The sequence below is a fragment of the Ranitomeya variabilis genome, chromosome 2 (genome assembly GCF_051348905.1).
Source record: "Ranitomeya variabilis isolate aRanVar5 chromosome 2, aRanVar5.hap1, whole genome shotgun sequence".
Classification (NCBI taxonomy): domain Eukaryota; kingdom Metazoa; phylum Chordata; class Amphibia; order Anura; family Dendrobatidae; genus Ranitomeya; species Ranitomeya variabilis.
The window spans coordinates 116,301,268-116,322,500 of record NC_135233.1 but is presented as its reverse complement, the minus strand read 5'-3'; the positions used below and the strand labels follow the sequence as shown (position 1 = coordinate 116,322,500).

Sequence of the window (21,233 nt, the reverse complement as noted above, 5' to 3'; positions counted from 1 at the left end):
ATAAAATATGAACTAATCAAACAATTAATAGTAGGTTTTTACACTGGCCTTCTATCGTCAACGTGTCCCTTCTAGTGGGTGAAATGTCATCTTGTCCATAAGCGCTCACTAGCAATGGCCGTTTCCTTCTGTGTCAGTATGTGCGGCTGTCATGGTGCTCGGCTCCACCTGAGTTATATCTGATTTTTGTAACTTTTACAATGTCTGGTTTTCTTGGATACACAAAGGACGGCGCTGGACCAGAAGGTGCAGAAAAGTCACTTCTACGTCTTCATTTTCACAATCTTTGGAGAGTCCAGTAGCCGCCAGCGCTGATCATATTCACAGGTCACGTAACCAGTTGTCATCCATGGCCGATCTTGTGCCGCCTTCTACCACGTCATGCACGTCACGGTCTTTATTTCCACTACATGGGATGACAGTCCGGTATTGCCGAGTCCCTGTGATGGGTTCTGCTTCCTGTAAAACTCTCCTCCTCCCCGTAGTCCTGGTTTGTACAATACATGAACTGGATGTTAGAATCTTTTTCTCCCTCCATTTGGGGAGTTTCCTGGGTGGTAAGATTTGGTGTGAACATGTCCTCCGGAGCTGCCGGCCGGTCATCTGCTCTGCATTCACCGTCTGCCCCTAACGAAGCTTCTCCTCCGTCCTCTCCTGCTTCTAAGCTCTTACATAATAAAATAATACAGGAATATCTAACAATCATGGATTATTTGGTAAATATAGACCCCACACTTCTACACCACAGGCTGAGCAGATCTGAGATCAAGATTTTTGAACGGACACTGAAATAGTTTTATTTTTTAAAATACGATCCCACCACGATCCCAGCTTGTATTTTGGTGCAGAAGTGGCTAGGACCATAACAGGCACATGTGCAGTTTTTGACATTTTTAAATTAAACGTTTTTTTTTGGAAATGCATTTTAAAGTTTTGCTCTTGCGTTCGCATAGGTAAAATATTATTAAAGATACTCTTGTGACATATCTGGTGAAAGCCTGTACAGTTCTGAGTAGAATGGTGTTTATTTTGTTTCTCTATCTCTTTTCTAGCCCGAGTTATGGGGAGAAATGTAAAGGCAGGCAACACCGAAATTCGCACTTTTTCCGAACTTTGAAAATCAATAAAAAATAAAAAAAAATATCTAGAATTTTTTTTCTTCACATTTTGCATTCTCTGACACACTATTACCAAATAACAAAATCTCAAAAGAATTAAAAATATAGTGGTAAAAATCATTGGTTCACTTGACATGGAATGACCCACCAGCTCCAGAACCAATGAACCAATACTTGCTCCGTTCGGAAGTCGCAGGACTTCAGTGGTGAAGTGAGTAGACGAGCGCGTCATTGCTTGTTGGGGACACCCTTCTACTCCTCCAACGCTCCTGTGACTTCTGAGCGGAGCAGACGTCATGTCCAGAGCCTTTTATTGATCACTGAATCATATGTCCATGATCTGCCAAATGGATCCTGAATTACGGCTCAACACTCGCTTGTTGACTACTTGTTTTACACAATGTTTTTCCTCCAATGTTACAATGCATATAGCGATACATGTAATTTACATTCCTGGAGTCTTATAATGGGTTCATTGACTTCAAACACTTTCCACCCCTGAGCTCAATAAATATTAAATGAGGACTATGGAATTGAAACGCTAACCTCCTTACATCCCCGAGGGATGACGAAAAATCTCTCAACTCTCCGCAAATATTATTTTCCAGCTTTTTACAGAGTACGGACGTCTTGCAATGGAAGAAATCTACAAGAAACCCTTTCAGGTGAGTTCTGTCTTGCGTGTCTCCTAGCTTCTATGTGTAGATCCTGGTGTGTGTGTGTGATTAATGACACTGTACAGTAGAGGGAGGCCAGGGTCCATTTATCAATTCTCTTAAACCATCTAGGAATCTAAATTTTATCTGATACCCTCCCGCTCTTCCAGCCTCACGCTTGTATTTGTGTATCTCTGTTACAGACTCTTATGTTTTTAATCCGAGACTGGAGCTATCCGTATGAACACCCTTATGGATTAGAGGGCGGTAAACTGTTCTTGGAGAAACGATTGCAGGTAAAAAGTCATGCTGTTTTGTCTTGTAAGTCCACTTGCTGGAACGTTTCACTTGTGTATGTTTAGGTTTGATTTTTTTTTTTTCCCCTTCTTACAGTCTATTTAGTCTCCCATCACTGTCATAGAACTTGGAATTGTAATTTTTCTGTCTCTGTGGGAGCATAATAGTAAATGGATTCAAATCTTTCTTCTTTTTTCCCACCTATAGCAAGAGCATGTCGTCTAACAAAGTTGAAGCATTAAAGGGTTTTGTCCACTACTCAGACACCCCTTCTTAATTTTCACGTTTCTCCCTTGTAAAATAATAACACTTATACATCCCTGCGGTGCCGGCACCATTCCAACAGTGTCGACACTGGCTGTCCCGGGGATCATGTAACGTTGTCATGTGATCCCTGCTGCCCATCAGCACTGACTTCACTCTCCTTCTGACAAATCGTATATATCCTGTGAAATGAGAGAGCTCTCACTTCCTCGTGTTGTGTGTGATTTTCCTTATGAGGGGAAAGTGAATTCAGGTGATTGGCCTCAGGGATCGCGTGACATAATGTTATGCAATCCCCGAGAGAGACTGCCAACACTGCTGGAGCGCTGCTGGCATCGGAGAGGAGTGTAAGGGTTATTATTTTACAAGGGAGTAACATGAGGATTGAGAAGGGGTGTCTGAGTAGGCGACAGCTGCTTTTAAAGGGATTGTGATAACTTGCTGTGTGCGGATGAGAATGAATGGAGGTAAGGTTCGTGTGCTCAATCTCTGCTTCATTCAGCGAGCACTCTGCAGGGCCATGGTCTTGGGATTGGTGGTGGTCCCGGCTTTCGGACTCCCAGCTATCAGGAAGTTATGCCCTATTCTATTGATAAGCGTGAACCTCTCTACTTGGAAAGTTGAAATGCTTTGTGCTTTTTTGTCTTACAGGTAAAACAGAACCAACACGAGGAGCTGCAGAATGTCAGGAAACACATTCACTCTTGTTTTACGAATATTGGCTGTTTTCTCTTGCCTCATCCTGGCCTTAAAGTGGCAACCAATCCTTCGTTTGATGGTAGATTAGTAGGTAAGCTCATGACAAATGCACTTTTGTGGCCTCCGGTGTAATGAAATTCTAGCTATCCATCCAGCATAAGTTTTATAACCTTTTAATAATGTGACTTTATCCACTTTAGACATAGATGACGAGTTCAAGAAGGAACTTCAAAATCTGGTCCCTTTGCTTCTTGCTCCAGGGAACTTGGTAGAAAAGGAAATTAGTGGTTCCAAGGTGACTTGTCGAGATCTCCTTGAATATTTTAAGGTAAGTACAAGCAGGGTGTAAGCGGCAGGTGTCTTATAGCTTGTGACCGGAGTTCATAGGAGATCACGATTTTTGCTATACATAGGGCTTCAGCACTGCTATGTGTAGCACAGATGATTGCAGCTTCAAGTCTCCTAAAGGAAAAGTTGAAATCACCCCCCTTTTGCTCCATTGAAAATAAAGCAATTTAAAAAATAAATAAATACACTTTTGGTGTCGCTGCATTCGGAAATGTCCAATCTATCAAAAGAATAAAGTAAATTAATCAGATCTGTAAACAGTGTAACGAGAAAAATAATTTAAACTCTAGAATTAAGTTTTTTGGGGTTTTCTTTTATGCTGCTGTAACGTTGCAATAATGGACTATTAGGGTATGTGTCCACGTTCAGGATTGCATCAGGATTTGGTCAGGATTTTTCATCAGTTTTTGTAAGCCAAAACCAGGAGTGGAACAATTAGAGGAAAAGTATAACAGAAACATATGCACCACGTCTGCATTTATCACCCACTCCTGGTTTTGGCTTACAAATACTGATGAAAAATCCTGACCAAATCCTGATGCAATCCTGAACGTGGACACATACCCTTAAAAGGTCCAACCATGGTGTCCGACCAAAATGGTGTCCATAAAAAAAAAAAAAAATCTGCACGGGATGCAAAAAATAAGCCCTCACCCAGCCCCGGAGCCTGAAATATGGAGATGCTATGGGTCTAGGAGGTCTAGGAAAATGGCGACATAAGCTTTTTTTTTTTTGCTCTATTAATCTGTTTGTTTTTTACATATTTTGCAAACATTTTTTTCTGTTTTTCACCACTTAAATAATAAAGATCCTATACATATTTGATATTTGCGTACTCGTACTGACCTGGGGAATCATTGTCAAGTCAGTTTTTTAGCATTCAGTGAGCATGGTAAATTAAAAAGAAAAATGGGGAATTGCTTTTTTTTTTGTTTCATGACACTCTGGAAGGTCATGAAGGGGTTAAACCATTGTGTGCTATCCAATATGCAGACTTTTGATATTGAGGTCCAGATTTAGGGGAACAGTATAAGAGAAATGCCACTTTCATGGATATATATAGATGGATGTATAATGCGCACACTATGTAATATGTGTACACATGTATTATAATGTATGTGTTTGTATATACAAAAAATCAAAAAATGCAGTGTCTGTATATAACACACACACACATACATACATACATACATACACACACACACACACACACACACACACACACACACACACACACACACCAATGTCTCATCCTAGTTTTTATTGTCCACTTATTTCTAGGCGTACATTAAAATCTATCAAGGAGAGGAGCTTCCCCACCCAAAGTCCATGCTGCAGGTATGCGTCTAAGAACAACGTGTTTTTCTCTTTGTCCGTCACAAACACTTTAAACATATATTCTTGTTTTTTTTTCTGTAGGCCACAGCTGAAGCCAATAACCTTGCGGCTGTCGCTGGAGCTAAAGACACGTACAGCAAATACATGGAGCAGGTAAGATACAGGCATTAATCCCCCTGACACATTCCTGCTTTCCATTTCTTGTCAGTCTGCTGCTAGAAAACCAGAGACCTCTGGACATGTTGCCTCAAAATTCAAACATGGTCAATAATTCTTGTTGGACAACTTATTGCAAGGGTTAGTATTGTTTATGATCAGACAAAAATGGCAAACTCTGGGAAAATTAAAGTGAAAATGTTTGTCATTGGCTTAGGAAACATTTGGTTTCTAAGGCTATGTGCACACGTTGCAGATTTGCTTGTGAATAATTCTGCGCAGATTCTGTCTCTTGGCAGAAAATGCAGTTGCAATTCCGCTCGGATTGGATGTCTCTCATGCGGATTCTCATGCTGATTTGTAAGCTAAATAAAGATGTTGTTTTTTTAAAAAAGTCATTTCCTTGTTCAACCTCTTCAGCCAGGTACCCTCATTAATATTAAATAAAGACACACACACTTAAATAAAGACGCACACAGTCACCAGACTATGTAGGAGCATTAACATAATGAACCTACATATGCTGTAACAAAGCAGCAACTGTTGTTAGGCTACATCCCCACGGTCAGTAATCGGCAGCACTTTGGACGCAGCACATGTCTGCTGTGTCCAAAGCGCTCCTGGCTTTTTAACTCAGGTGTTCATTGAACCGTGTGGAATCACCACCACGCCCAATACATTGGACTGAGTGTCTCCACAAGATAAATAGACATGGTGCAGTCTGGAAAGACTTTCCGCATGTCCGTCTCCGCAGAGAAGCCGCAGGTGCTAGTGCACGCATAGTGGACATGGGATTTCTTAAAATCCCATCCACTATACTGTAACATCTGGCTGCTGCTGGTTGGACACTGGATGTACGCAGCGTCCAACCCTTAGCGTTTACTGATTGTAGAAAGATACCCTCAGAAATCTGCGTGAAATGAAATATCTGTTTACTTTTTAAAAAAATTGTGTGGGCTCCCATGTAATTTTAATAACCAGCAGAGGGAAAGCCAACAGCTGAGGGCTGATGTTAATATACTGGGAAGGAGCCAATAGCCATAAAGGTTCCCAGGCTATTAATATCAGCTCACAGCTGTTTGCTTATCCTTTACTGGCTAGTTTACAGGGGAACCCCAGAAAAAATTGACATGGGGTCCCCCTATAAAATCGAACCAGAAAAGACTAGGCTGACAGCTGCTTGCTGATATTATCCTGTTAAGGGGCCATGTATATTAGCACCCCCCAGGCTAAAAACATCAGCTCTCAGCCACCCCAGAAATGGCGCATCTTTTAGATGCACCAATTCTGGCACTTGGCACCGCTCTTCCCACTGCCCTGTAGCGGTGGCAAGAGGGGTAATATTTGCAGGGTTGATGTCACCTTTGTATTATACAGTGACATCAAACCCACGGCTTAGTAATGGAAAAGCGTCAATAAGACACCTATCTATTACTAATCCTATAGTTATACTGTAAATAAAGACACAACCAGAATAAAGTCCTTAAATTGAAATAATCACACAGACTCCTTTATTAATCTTAATTTACCTTACTTACTGTATCGCCTAATCCCCGAATCCCTCGATCTCCTGCAACAAAAATAAAATAATAAACCAGCATAAATATTCCCTGTTCACCGTAGTCCATTACAGAGTGTTCCACGACGATCTCACTTGTAGAACAGTCACATCGGGAAATGTGACCGCTCCACCCGGTCTCCGGCGATACACTGACAGGAGCGAATTGCTCCTGCAGTGCATCACTGAGAGTTCACCGGAGTTCATGTTCTCCCGGCACCGTTGCGTGAGAATTTTCTCATGCAGCGGTGCCGCAAGTGACAACTTGAACTCCGGTGAACTCACAGCAGCCCAGTGATACACTGGCAGGAGGTATTATCTCCAGTAGTGTATCGCCGGCGCCCGGTTAGAGCCGTCACATCTCCCGATGTGACTGTTCTACACGCGAGATCGTCGTGGGCCACTCATTATTAAATGGACTACGGCGGACAGGGAGTATATGTTGGTTTATTTTAGTTTTGTTGCAGGAGACGCGGGCGTCGGGGATTAGGTGATTGGTGAGTATGAATGGTTTGGGGTTTTTTGTTTTACAATTGAACACAGTCGCCGGATGATGGGACTACTGTCCCATCATCGGCTCATGCTGTCACTGTTATATGTGACAGCAGACATAGCCGAATGGGAGTAGTAGTCCCATCAAATGCTTGGCTACCCTCGCGCATCCACAGACACCCTCGCGCATCCACAGACACCCTCGCGCATCCTCTGCCCACACACTCTTCCTCCTTCCTTTCTGCAGCATTTTTGTAACACAAATCCGCAGACCATTTTTAGCTGCGGATTTGACTGACTCAATGGAAGTCAATGGGTGCAGAAACGCTGCAGATCTGCAAAAAGAATTGACATGCTGCGGAAAATAAAACGCTGCGAATCAGTGTGGAATTTTCTGCAGCATGTGCACACCAATTCAGGATTGCCATTGATTAACATTGCTTGAGCTACACTTGGATTTGATGCAATTCCGTGCGGAAAAGACGCTGCAGATCCATAACAAAATCCGCAATGTGTGCACACAGCCATACAGTACGGCCTGTACTCCATCAGAGGACACTGGAATGGATAAATATTTTCAGCACATCCCTGTTATGCCGCCTCTGTAGAGTGGTGGATGACGTCCCTTTTATGCCTCTTTCCTGTAGAGTGGTGGATGAGGTCCCCGTTATGCCTCCTCTGTAGAGTGGTTGATGATGTCCCCGTTATGCCTCCTCTGTAGAGTGGTGGATGAGGTCCCCGTTATGCCTCCTCTGTAGAGTGGTTGATGATGTCCCCGTTATGCCTCCTCTGTAGAGTGGTGGATGACGTCCCCGTTATGCCTCCTCTGTAGAGTGGTGGATGACGTCCCCGTTATGCCTCCTCTGTAGAGTGGTGGATGACGTCCCCGTTATGCCTCCTCTGTAGAGTGGTGGAAGACGTCCCCGTTATGCCTCCTCTGTACTGTGGTGTATTACGCTCCCTTTATGCTTCTTCTAACAGGACTATATACTCTCGAGGCCTTACACTGTGTACTGTAGTCTAATATTGTAATTTTGTAGATGCTGACTCTTTTGCTTCTTTGGCTGTGGATCTGTTTGACTGTAGCACTCTTCACCCGCAGGTATGTGGAGGAGACAAGCCATACATTGCCCCAGCAGATCTGGAAAGAAAGCACTTGGATGTGAAGGAAAGCTGCGTCAAGCAGTTCCGCTCTGTGAAGAAGATGGGCGGAGAGGATTTCTGTCGCCGATACCAGGATCAGCTGGAGGCCGAGATAGAAGAAAGCTATGCAAACTTTATGAAACACAATGATGGCAAAAATATCTTCTATGCTGCCCGCACTCCGGCCACCTTGTTTGCCGTCATGTTTGCAATGTACATTATCTCGGGGCTGACTGGTTTCATTGGCCTGAACTCTATAGCAAACATTTGTAACCTGATCATGGGGTTAGCATTGCTGTCCTTCTGCACCTGGGCTTACGTCAAGTACTCCGGAGAGTTTCGGGATTTGGGAAGCTTAATAGATCAAATTGCTGAAATAATTTGGGAACAGGTTGGTATCTCCGGTAATGTTTCTTTGTGGTGTTTATTTCCAAAAATGTAGGTGTTTCCTATGCCTGAATGTCTTGCAGATTTTTGTGTTGTTCACAGCAATCTCCCGCGACCAAAAAAAGTATGGACCCTACAGTAAGGGTCAAAGCTTTTCCGCACTAAGGGTATGTTTCCACGATAAGGATTTGTTCAGGATTTGCTGCGGATTGGACGGTGCGTACAGCCGCAGCGTCCAGATGTTACCACATAGAGGAGGGGATTTTATGAAATCCTGTCTCCACTATGCGTGCACGGCCGCATCCAGCGGCCCTGCATAACCAGACATGCGGCCCGTCTTTATAGACCGCATGATGTCTATTTATCTTGTGGAGACGCTCCGTCTCCACAAGATAAATAACTCAGTCTATGAACACATCCGGAATCACCACGCGTACAACAGGGGTCGGAGCGGGGTATCTACTGCGTCCAAAGCACAGAGATTACACCCTGTGGAAACATAGCCTAACTTTATGACTGGGGGGTGTGGTGATCCACGCTTGTCAAATTAGTGATGAGCGGCAGCGTTCTTTACGCCATAGACCTTACTCCAATGTCTGACTGCAGTAAGATTTGTGCCAGGGCGACCACCAATTCGTGCATTGCCTGATCCTTTAAAAGGCGTGCTCCTATAATGGTGAATCGGGCACCATGCTCTCCCTTCATCAAGACTGGTGTGAAAAACGCAGCTGTTGATGAATCACTTCCCAAGTATTATGATGCACGGAGTTGTGTCCTTAGGAAGAGCCATATTTTATCAATTATTCTGCCCTCTGGTCACTAAAAAAAAAACATGGGGACTTCAGAGCCAGAAAAGGCAATTACTCATCCAAAGTAGCATCATATATTGCATCCAGTGTCTATATATAAAAAGGAGAAATATTCTGTGGTCATCTTGGTCCTGACACTCCGCTGCCACCTTTCTTCCTGATCACGTCATTCCATGCAGAATATCGGCATCGTACGTTATACTGGATTAGGATTACATTTAATGACGGAAGCTTTTCCTTCCCCCAGGCATGTAACCTGTCATTTTCCAAGTGCTGTGAATGCCATCGCATCATGGTTTCATGTATCTCCTGCACTAACTGGTTTTAATGAGCCGCTGTTCGAAGTGCAAGATCCCATGATGTGGCTGCCACTTGCGACCAAGGATGACCCCACCAGCAGGGACCAGTGATTCTGTGAGTTTGCTGTTGTTGCCCCAAACTTATGCACCTAATTCTCCCTGGAGGTGGGCATGGCTGGCAGCCACAACATGGGACCATCCAGATCAGGAGACGGTCATGGTGTATGGAACAACTTGTGCCACCCAGGAATCCATACCCACAGCTTCCTAACTGGGCCGACTGACCACCCCTTACAACCAACACCCATCCCATACTGTTTCCTCTCATACTGCCATGTTAATAAGATTTTTGTAAATACTTGGTGGTAGGCTTGGATGAAATGTCTGTCTCCAACCAGGAAATGTATTCCTTGTCCTTCAAGGAGAATCTTCCCTAGAGTAATATGAGGATGAACGTGTTTTCAATGAGGGGATGCAGAATATGAATGTGACATATATATAAAGGTGGCAGGATGGTAAAGGGCACCCGTATTGTAAGCCATCACAAAAGGCATTGGGAGGGCACCTGCAAGGAAACCCACCACATCACAGAGAAGGCAACTTCTTGTGCATCCGAGGGACCAGCAGGAAGTTCTATACAGTGGCAATAGTGTCCTAGGAGAGGACCGAGGGATTTCTGAAATATTTTTTCTATTGTGCATCTCTTATGTTTAATGGTCCGGTAAGTGTCTGTAGGGGTTTCTGTAATTGGGCGAGTGTACAGGCAGGAAAGATTACCCAGTATCACCTCTATACACATGTTCAGTCTTCTGATCCATCCAAGTCGGGCTCTAACGTTTCCCCTATCCCATCCATCTTTCTTCTGTACATGCTGTGTCTTACTTCTGTCTCTTTTCTTCCGTGCTGCACAGAGGAGTCCCAGGAAGGTGAGGTGCTGTCACGTCCCATCTCCTCACATGGGTCACAATTCAGGACTGAAAACAATAACGGAATTTGCCATATTATGAAAACGTATACTCCAGAACCCAAATTAACGTCAACTAGTTCCTTTAAGATCTGATTTCCCGGACCCCCACCCATAAAACGTTTCCATATTCAACCACTTTATTACTACCACTATTCTCATTTTATTAAGCACCACTCTCGTGATTTCCCCCACCCCCTTTTTTTTTAGGGACACTTTAAGTGTCATGAAGGTATTGGCATGCTTGCTGGTCCATGCTGGCACCACGTGACCGCTACTGTAACCTGCTGGATCACTGTGTGGCGTGCCACTTTCTCTGTGTAAGTCTGAGAGTCAGAAAGCGGCACTTTAGTCTCGTTGACTTGCATTGAGAAAATTCAAAGTGTGACCACAAAGCAGTCACCGGCAGATCACAGATAGTCACATGGTGCCACAATGGATCAGAGCACCGGAAACTGGAAGACTGTGACTGGGAGTATCCTACCTTTAAAAGGGGTTTTCCTCAGTATGTTTTAATTAATAGATCTTGGAATAAAAATAAGTTCCACAATTGGACGTGTTAAAAAAAAATTATATATATTCCTGTCTCGAGATAAACTTACAAATGTGCCCTGTGTAATGGCTGTGTCTGACCGTACAGGACATGGTCTGATCATACCACATCTCCTCGGCAGGGGAGGACACCAAAGAGTATACAGACAGGACAACATGGGATCACAGCTAATTTGTTTCAGTGAGACAAAACATGTCACTGACTGTTTTTAAGCAATGTTTCACCTTAAAGAATGAGTCAGCTGTAATCCCATGCAGTCCTGTCTGTATCCTCTCCTGCCCAGGAGCTGTGGTATGATCAGACCATGTTCCTGCACGGTCAGACACAGCCATTACACAGCACACAGCAGGGGCACATTTATAAGATTATCTCAGCACACGGACATTATATGCAATTGCATCCAATTGTGGAAATTATTATTATTTCAAGATCTATTGACTTAAAATTTACTTTGTTCATGGTAAAACCCCTTTAATGACACCTCTTAGGACACATGATGCCTGTCAAAGGGGCAAATTTAAAACTCTCCCTGCAGGGTGATGCCACACAGTCTGGTACCAGCAAGCACATAACCTGACCCGGACTGTGCTGTCACTGCTGGCCTCTATCTCTGGTGCTGGAATGCGATGCCGGCCCTCTCGGGTAAATCACAGCGGCCTTGGCACCCGTGTCACCACTTGCACAAGTGCTGTTAACGTGACCAAATTTTAAAGTGACTCCTTGCAACTTCTTAAAACTATTGTTGAAAGGGAGCATTTATAAAAATAAATTCAACATTTTGGGCTACCCCTCTAAACATTTACACCAGGGAAGTACAAAATAATGTAAAACTGCCCCTGGAGGAGTTCAGGTTTTATAGAATATTTGCAAGAAAATGCTAAATTAGAGTGGTCAGTAGGTTTCATTTTCACAGGCATATTGTACCCGTATTTAAAGGGTTTGGCCGCTATTTTTTTCTTTGATAGCTTATCCTTAAAGTAGGGCCTCAAGGTCTGATCAGTGGGGGTGCGACACCCAGCACACTGCTGTTTGTTGACTGGAAGTTCTCGGATGTTGCCGAAACAGAGCAGCGCCATTATTTCTGTTGTAGCCGGTTAATGCACCCCCACCCCCTATTTCATTTGAATCGTGGGTAGAACCACCACGGTTTTGACAGAGCTACTGTGTTCCAGCAGCATCCGAGAACTGCCGGCATCAGCTGATTAACTGGTGTGCCAGGTGTCAAACCCCCAGCAATCAGCTATGATAACCTATCCTGAGGATAGGCCATCATTAAAAAAGTAAAAATTAAAATAATTTAACTGTCCATATTTTTAGTGCGACGCCCAGACCCTAATGTTTTGACTTCAGTCTCGTAGATGCCATAGCATCATTATTATTGCTGCCGTGGTCTTTAAACAAGTTGTAATATGCTATATTGTGGCTCTTACAGTAGTTTTTTTAGCCAATTTATTGAAGCCCTTTCTGTGTGTCACTTTATTGACTTCTTCTCATTTGCTGTGACACCCAACCAATGTTGACGATCATATAAAGTTCCGCAACAAAAACAACTTTTCCTGCCTGAATTGTGCCTCATGCTCCATCTATAACTACTCACCCATCCATTCTTCTACTATGCTCCTGTTCCTAACTAACCACTTCATGTTGTAGGTATTCTCCAAACTCTATGAAGTTTGTAAGCGCCGGCTGCCCCGCCGGGCATTACCGTCTACCCAGCGACACAGAAGGTCATCGAATAATAACAAGAGGAAAAACTAAAGCCTACTCTTTCCTTTGCTTCTTTCAAGTGTTTGGTTTTGATCACTGGAGCAGTTAGCAGAACAGATGTACTGGGCTCACGATACCATCATCTGGTCTCTACATGGCAGGTGTAGGAAACCAATGGCCCTCCAGCTATTGGCGTAGATAACCGGCCCGCATGCACCACTGGCTGGAGAGCCACCGGCTGCCTTACCTCTACCATATGGGGATCTCATCATATATATACACTACTGCTTTCGAGAAGTGTCACATAGCACAACTTTTTTTCATGCCTTTTATTTTTACGTTTTTGTTGCATTTGTTTTAATTTGTTTTAGTTTTTTATTATTTTTTTACCATTATTTTATTGTTTTTCCTTTCTTTTGCATCTTTTTAACACACCAGGTATTGAAGCCAATGAGTGATACCCTCATGGAAGATAATATAAGACAAACTGTGACAAACTCAATCAAGGCAGGTCTTACAGAGCAAGTAACTCAAGCTTCCCGGCTAAAGACAGACTGACAATCCTTCCCATGACTGTATTCTTCCCTAATCTATGCTTGTTTGTTTGTTTTTTTATGTACAATGAGAACTGTAAAATGAACACAAAATAAACCAAAGTTTACAATTACCACTGCTGGTGTAGTAGAAGATGGCACATCATTATTTACAGCCGTAAATCTGTTTCCCACATGAAAATCTATACTATTGTTAGTCCAGTCATGGAAGCTGCTTTGCCCACCAGTGGCAAAATTCTGTGTGGGAAATGGTGCCCCACTAGCTCCGAGGTGGGCATCCTGTAAGTCGTCCTCGAATGGTGTGCCCAGGACAATGGCGGCCCACTAATGCTTAAGGTTTGGCTTACGTGGTTGAGCACCACTGGCCTGGTGTCCAGGTTAAATTCTTGTGCCATTCTTAAGTCTCTGTAGCATTCTTGGGAAATTACATGTTTCATAGTCAAATTCTATTTTAAAAAAATGAATGTAATGTTCATTTTATAATTTTAATATTTATATTCCGTTATATTAATGTCATCTATGATAGACAATTACGTCCTAAATTGGTTGCTTGATTCACTGCCTTTTCGTGTACATGTCCCATTTGGTTCAGCATGTCCGTAGATTTATCTTGCTGTATGGAAGGATTTTTTCTTTTTTTTTTTTTTTTTTGTTCTTTCTGATAAAACCTGCCATAACAGTTGCATATCCAGCACAATTAATTTTTTTCCCCCCCATTTTTTTGCCTTTATGTAAATACTGTATGCTGTTAATTTTATTGGGGGGTTGTGGGTGGGGAGGGCATCGGTCCATCCATTAGCATAGCTACAGCTTTAGAAAGTTGCAATCATCTGTACAGCGTTTAGTTATTTTCTATACAAGAACAGATAGGGCATGTATATGATATATAAATAATATAAATACCAATTTTGTATCAAGTTTTTGTAGTCCATGCCAAATCCTGGTTCCGTGGTAGGCTAAGTTGAGTCCCTGCACAGGGACCGTATGTGGCTCTTGTAAGTGTGAATGCATCATCCAATCTGAACTTTTGATATATTTGTGATAATTACATGCCTTGATCACTGCTGTCTCAACCCAATGGGCCGAGAAATAAAATGAGCATTTTGTTGTGAATCTTTGTCCTGTTTAAAATTGAAAGCTGTTTCCTGTAATTTATTTTCAGTATGATTAAAATCTGTTGTATATATGGCACATCAAGCCGTGTGGCGTCTTCTTTATATAGTGGGATTTGTTGGTAGTTTTTTTTTTTTTTCTTTTTTCCCCTGTTGCATAATTTAACACACTACTTATAGTGTAATAAAGTAAAAGTAGAGACCCTGATTACCGCAATGTGTCACTTACTAGGCAGTGCTTTTCTGTTCCAATACAACCAGTGTTTTATCAGCAGGAGATTATCACTACAGGACTACTTGGCAGGTGCAGGAAAGTCCAACCCCTCACCCAACACTGATTAGCGGCTCTATCATTATACAGTGTACACAGAGAACTGTGGTGTGGGCGGGTTATTCACCGAAAATGCTATTAACCTGCAGATATGGGGTTAATCTGCAGGTGAATAGCCCCTATGCCAGAAGTAAATTAGCTATTTTTCCCGGAAGCATTCAGGTTTTGGTCATGGGGGAAGGCTCACGGCTCGGGTTCAATAACCGCTCTATATAGGGAGTGATAGCTGTAACCGCACCCTCAGCACTGACTTACCAGTGTCAGTATTACGGCCAGCAATAAGATCTACAGCCTCTACGTTTTACATCTGATACAGTACCTTGAAAAAGAATTCCTACCATGGGAACTTTTACCACATTTTTTCATGTTACACCCACAAACTTAATGTATTTTATTGCTACTTTTTGTTGGTATATCACATACAATCCCAAGTATTTGTGAAGAGTAAAGGAAATGAATGGTTTTCTAAATATTTTAAAAATATAAATCTGAAAATTGTGATGTGCATTTACATTCAGCACTCTTGAGTAAATACATTGTAGGACCACCTTTAGCTGCAAGTCTTTTGCAATATGACTCTACCAGCTTTGCACATCTAGTCGGAATTTTTTTCCCATTCTTTGCAAACTAGCTCTAGCTCAGTGAGATTGAATGGAGAGTGTCCTGTCCTTGATGAGAAAAAGCATCCCCACAGCATGATCCTGCCACCACCATGTTTGACAGTGGGGATGGTGTTTTCAGGGTGACTATACATATTAGTCCATAAATCAATAAAGAGAACACATTCAAAATATCATGAACACATATGGGCCTCAAAAAAGATAAAAAATCTCAAACTGTTATACACAAACCAATCATATGATAAAAAAGTACCTCCGATCTAACAAAACAGGTCACATGTGGATATTCCTGTCACCTAAAACATATATTCTGGGCAGACCACTTAATGTTTTTTTACCCTAGCTCACAATGTAATGGTAGTGGTAAAAATGTGTGAAGGGATCAATCGTGATGAGAACCTCTCTTCAAAGTGCTAAGTGCATACTAACAAGTACTAACAAGATAGCCGCGCCCTTAGAATTCGTGGACTGAAAAGGGCTAAACATAATGATACCTATGAACAACTCCTAAACAATGGTACCATGTGCCCAACTGAACTACCACAAACATAACCAAAAGTTAACGGGTGCTGTGCAGCTATAGAGAAAACTTCAAAACATAATTATCACACTGAAATAGCACAGGACCTGCTGAATCCCCTACGCGCGTTTCGATTGAATTCTTCTTCCGGGGGAGTACTTGTTAGTATGCACTTAGCACTTTGAAGAGAGGTTCTCATCACGATTGATCCCTTCACACATTTTTACCACTACCATTACATTGTGAGCTAGGGTAAAAAAACATTAAGTGGTCTGCCCAGAATATATGTTTTAGGTGACAGGAATATCCACACGTTTTCAGGGTGATGCAGTATATTGTTTTCCACTACTTATAGCATTTAGCACCAAAAGTTCTACTTTGGTCTACTTCCACATTCTAGCGGTGTCCCCTATATGGCTTTTTGCAAATTACAAACAGGACTTCTTATGGCTTACTTTCAAAAATGGCTTTTTTATTGCCACTCTTCCATAAAGGCCAGATTTGTGGAGTATACGAGTAAAGCCAGGGTCAAACAAGTATATAAAAAAAAAATCTGTCTCATTCAGAAGAGTGGGACGATTTTTTTTCTCACTTGTCATCCGTGTGCAGTCCATATGCAGTTAATGTTTTTTTTTTTCTGCTTGTTTTTTGTGTTTTTACGCAGCAGTTTACCATTTCTCAGAATTGCAATGTATGTGTAAAAATTGTCTGCTATACTGATGGTCCATATGCAGCTAATTTTTTTTTCCTTGTTTCTCTTGCACCCATGCCATTTGAAATCAAATCACGGCATGCTGTGATTTATTTATTTTTGCTCATGTTGAATATAGCTGAGAAAAAAATCCTCAGATCTGCACTGCCTCATTTAAGAACACTGATCCGAATGCAATACCTTTTTATTTTTATCGGATTGCACTCGTCCAATTTATATGGTCCTGTGAACAGATTCTCCCACCTGAACTATGGCTCTCTGTAGCTCCTGCAGGGTGACCATGGTCCTCTGGGCTGCTTCTCTAATTCGTACTTTCATTGCTTGAGATGTCCGTTTAGGTGGACGGTCATGAATTGGTAATTTCGCAGGGGTGCTACACTCCTTCCGTTTTGGATGATGGATTCAACAGTTTTCCATGAGATGTTCAGAGATTGGGTTATTTTTTTTTTTTTTTATAACCTAACCCCAGCTTTACTCTTCTGCACAACTTTATCCCTGATCTGTCTGGTGTGTTCTTTGGTTTTCATGATGATGTTTGAGCCCGAATGTTCTCAAACAAACCTCAGAGGCCTTCACAGAACAGCTATAGTTATTCTGGCAATAAATTAAACATAGGCGATTCAATTACCTAATTATGTGACTTCTGGAGGTAATTGGTCACTCAGGATTTTTTTTTAGATACCAGACTGGGTTGAATACAAATGCACATCATAATTTTCAGATCAGGAAGCTGACATTAGGCAAAAAAAGGAAAATAGCTCCTCCCCAGCGGTATACACCCACCGAGTGGCACAAAGCTCCTCAGTTTAAGCTTAATGTCTGTAGGCGGACCTGGATCTGACCCTAGATCCACAGTTTTCCTGTTGTGTTTTTATTAATGTTTTCCCTTTGTTTTTCAGGTTCCTTTCTCTTAGGGCAACAGGGTGTAATATCTAACTCTGTTTTCCCACACTTATGAGAGAGCAGGGTGGTATTGCCCACTCTCGGACCCGCAAGGCAGGACCTAATCCCCTGTCATCTTCACAGTTCACGGGTGATTCCCGGGGGCCGGTCCTAGCCTTTTCCCCACCCCACGCCTCTCCTCGGAGAGGGCTGGGAGGAAGACTGTGGGGTGGCCTTCCCCCTCTTGTAAGGGGTTGATGCTGTCTTCTGCACTGCCTGGAGATGGTTCAGGAAGGAGGATTTCTGATTCCAGTGACCCTCACCCACCCGAGGGCTCCTGAAGTTAACCCGAGGGCTCCTGCAGGCGTTAACCTCGGGAACACTGTCCCTTCATCTCACACGGGACAGGGCGACGTTAGTAGAGGGGACAAGCCGGCACCGCCACGGCCATTTCTTCCGTGGCCGGTCTCAGGGATTGTGGGCAACACCCCCTCATTTTGCTGGCCACACTTCTTCCCAGCTTTCTATGGCCAGTTATCGTCGCGTGCGCTTTTTAACCAATAGGTCTCTGCTCTTCCTCTTTTTGTTCAGTCTGGCCACACACCCTAGCAGCGCACGCTTGTTTGACGTGTTTTTTCGCTCCTATCATGGAGCTTCCCCTTCCTGGCTGGTCACGCCCCTGGCATCAGCCAATAGGATATTTTCATTAGTTTTTTACCAGCCAGCATAGCACACGCCCTCTGCAATGCATGGACGGGTGGTGACGCAAGCCAATGCTGCTTCAGCTTCTGTGCCTCTGCAACTGGCGGTCCTGAATATTGTACCGCCATATCCTGCACGCTCTGCATGACCTGCGGACACCTACACAGTGGGACAGCCATCCACAGTTGTTTTTTTTTTTTCCTGCTGGTTGTCGCTGGCATCGGGTATGCTCTGCTCTCTATCTCTCCTCCCCAGCAGAATTCCTAAGACTTGACTTACGCCCAACCCTTCAGAGGCTTCTTTCTGCCCCTATAAGCCTACTGTCATTCACTACGCGTGTGCCCTCTGCAAAGGAAAGTTGTCTTCAGGTAAGCCTTCCCCTTTCTGCCTGTCCTGCAGTCCTTCCGCCATGTCTGCCCCACAGGAGCCCTCTAACGCCTGGGATGAGAGCACACCCCTCCCTCTGGAGTGGGCGGTTGCCATGTTAGTCGGTCTCTGACCTGACAAAAGTATCACGGGTACAGGTCCTGGAGCGACTTCCACATTTGTCTGCAGCCACCAGTGCTCCGAACGCCTCTCATGGTGATTCGCACACACCTGACCATGACCTTTGCAGGGACAGATCGCATACAAAGCAAAGGAAGCGGGCTCTTTCCAGTTCTTCCTCCAGTTCTCCGGGTCCCTCGGCATCCTCCAGGATGCATTCCTCACCCTATGCCTCTTCCTCAGAGGCAGCTTTTGGGTCAGATGCGGATTCCCAGTCTGAGTCTGATACGGACCAGGTCTCAAAAATGCTGGATATGGTCAATAGCCTTATCTTGGCGATTATCCAAACTCTTAACCTAAAGGAGGATGAGGCACCTGTTCAGGAGCACTCAGTTTCCTTCAAATGTGTAAAATGCCCTTCCGGAATTTTCCCACTCATAGGGAATTTGAAGCAATTAAATCTAAACGCTGGGAACACCCTGAAAAGCGCTTCCCGGGAAGGAAGCAGCTAGACATTCTTTATCCTTTAAAGACCTCGTTGGTAGATGGGCAGAGTCCCCTAATGGGGACCCACTGGTTTCTCGCCTGTCTTCTAAATCAGTCTTATCTCTTAAAGACTCTACCGATAGATTGAATCCTCTGCTAAGTCAGCCTTTGAAGCAGCTGGCGCCTCCCTCTGCCCCATTTTTTGCCTCCACCTGGGTGGCAAAGTCCATGTCTGTCTGGGCAAGAATGCTTCGTCAGGTTATCCTAGCAGCAGCTCCTGCTGAGGAGATGGCAGACCAGATTGCCCATGACGGCAAATATCTTCTGACTGCCTCCTTGGATGTGGCCGGTTCTTCCGCCAGGGCTACCATCAACATCGTTGCTATACGCCGCATTCTCTGGTTTAAAGCGTGGAATGCAGATCCACAGTCAAAAAATTCCCTCACTAACCTTGCCTTTCAAGGCTCTAGACTTTTTGGGTCCAAACTTGATCAAATAATTTCGGATGCTACCTCTCTTCCCCCGTCCAAGCCTAAACATCCTTTCAATAGGAAAAGGTAATTTCAATTTTGTTCCTCCCAGCAGGACCGCTCTTCTGCCCATGGGGAAAGGAAGAAGCCTTCCTTCAAACCAGCTCTTCACTGGCGACCAAAGGGTCGCTCTTCCAAGCCTTCAGGGTCCCGCACCAACAGGCTCTCCTTGGTGTGATGGGTCACCCCCACCTGGGAATTTCTCCAGGGTAGGAGACTGGCTTGTCTTCCAGGATGCATGGTTGTCAGTGGTTGACGATGCCTGGGTCAGAGAGATAGTGACTTCCGGTTACAAAATCGACTTTTCTTCACACCCAAGAAGACGTTTCTTTGTCTCGCCCGTCAAGACTCCTGGTCTCAGGCCCCAGGTTTTCCTCAGGTCATCTCTTCCCTACTACGCACAGGAGTAATCGTTCCCCGGAACAAACTGTTTTCAGAGTTTTAGTCCAATTTTTTTCGTAGTCCCGAAGAAAGACTGATTGCTCAGTACAATTTTGGACCTCAAGCAATTGAACCGTCACGTTCGGATCTGTCATTTTAGAATGGAGTCCATACGTTCGGTAATCGCCTCCATGGAACCGGGAGAATTTATTTGCTCTGTAGACATTCAGGATGCATATTTTCACATTCCACACCATTAAACACAGGACCCCTGAGTTCTGGTGGCAGATGGAGCCCTAGGAGAGCAGATCTGGCACGTGAACCACGTGCGGCGAGGCCAATCGGGAGAGGCCAGGATCACTGGTACTCCTTCCACCTTGATTTTCCTGATTACTCTGGGGAATAATGGTAGAGGAGGAAAAATGTATGAAAGGCAGAACTGGCACTTCTAGAGTGCTTTTGGCCCCTGCTAACCGACTGCTCGCGGCTTGGTGAGGATCTGTCTACATCAGTCCTGCAAACGCTCCGGTCCCCCGAAGGATCACGGAGGGATTCAATCGCTTTGGCCAATGAAGCCATGGATTGAGACAGTGACGAAGTCCACTCAGGGGGACTAGGTACACTGAACTCGGTGGCGTCGGAGGGCTCCTGAGCGCAGTTGGGGTCACAGGCATTGCAGAGCAGCGAACGCTGAGCCTTAGGAAACGCATATTGGCAGGAGGAGCATGAAGTAAATAATATAGCCATAGTCGGGTTAGACTTTTTTTAATGCCTTAGGCTGGGAGATAATGTACCCTTCTATGTGGCCCTGCTGAGAAGAGGTACTGCCGAGAAACGAAGGGGATACAGCAGGGAGGAGGATCCCGGAGGGATTCAATCTGTAAAATGCAGCACTCCCTTACCCAGGTCTGTGTCCCAGCTCCTCCTGCGTGGACCCTGTGCGACATTTGCTGCCTCTGTCCTGATGGCAGATAAAGTGTGTGCTGAGGCGGTCTGGGGGAGAAATATGGCTGAGATTTGAGGTGCTTCTCGTGCTGTGCGATAAGCCCCAGGACTGGTGAGCGGAGCCACCGCATTGCGTCATAGCTTGGGTAGAGTCTGGGTTGCGGCCTAGAACAGGGCCGAAGCC

At 44.1% G+C, this 21,233-nt stretch overlaps 1 protein-coding gene across 4 annotated transcripts in view; it reads left to right on the top strand.

Moving 5' to 3' along the window:
• Positions 1-14,533, top strand: part of ATL2 (atlastin GTPase 2) — an 82,871-nt gene extending 68,338 nt beyond the window's left edge. For 2 of the 4 annotated variants that reach the window (XM_077282867.1, XM_077282868.1), the window contains exons 6-13: positions 1,727-1,783; positions 1,978-2,070; positions 2,987-3,125; positions 3,235-3,362; positions 4,664-4,720; positions 4,802-4,873; positions 8,029-8,460; positions 13,227-14,533. In XM_077282867.1, coding sequence (XP_077138982.1) covers positions 1,727-1,783; positions 1,978-2,070; positions 2,987-3,125; positions 3,235-3,362; positions 4,664-4,720; positions 4,802-4,873; positions 8,029-8,460; positions 13,227-13,346 — 1,098 coding nt within the window. In that variant the 3' untranslated portion in view covers positions 13,347-14,533. Of the gene's footprint in view, positions 1-1,726; positions 1,784-1,977; positions 2,071-2,986; positions 3,126-3,234; positions 3,363-4,663; positions 4,721-4,801; positions 4,874-8,028; positions 8,479-10,475; positions 10,491-12,731 lie in introns of all 4 variants that reach the window. The other 2 variants (XM_077282866.1, XM_077282865.1) reach the window with 2 other exon arrangements.
• Positions 14,534-21,233: the final 6,700 nt, after the last annotated feature.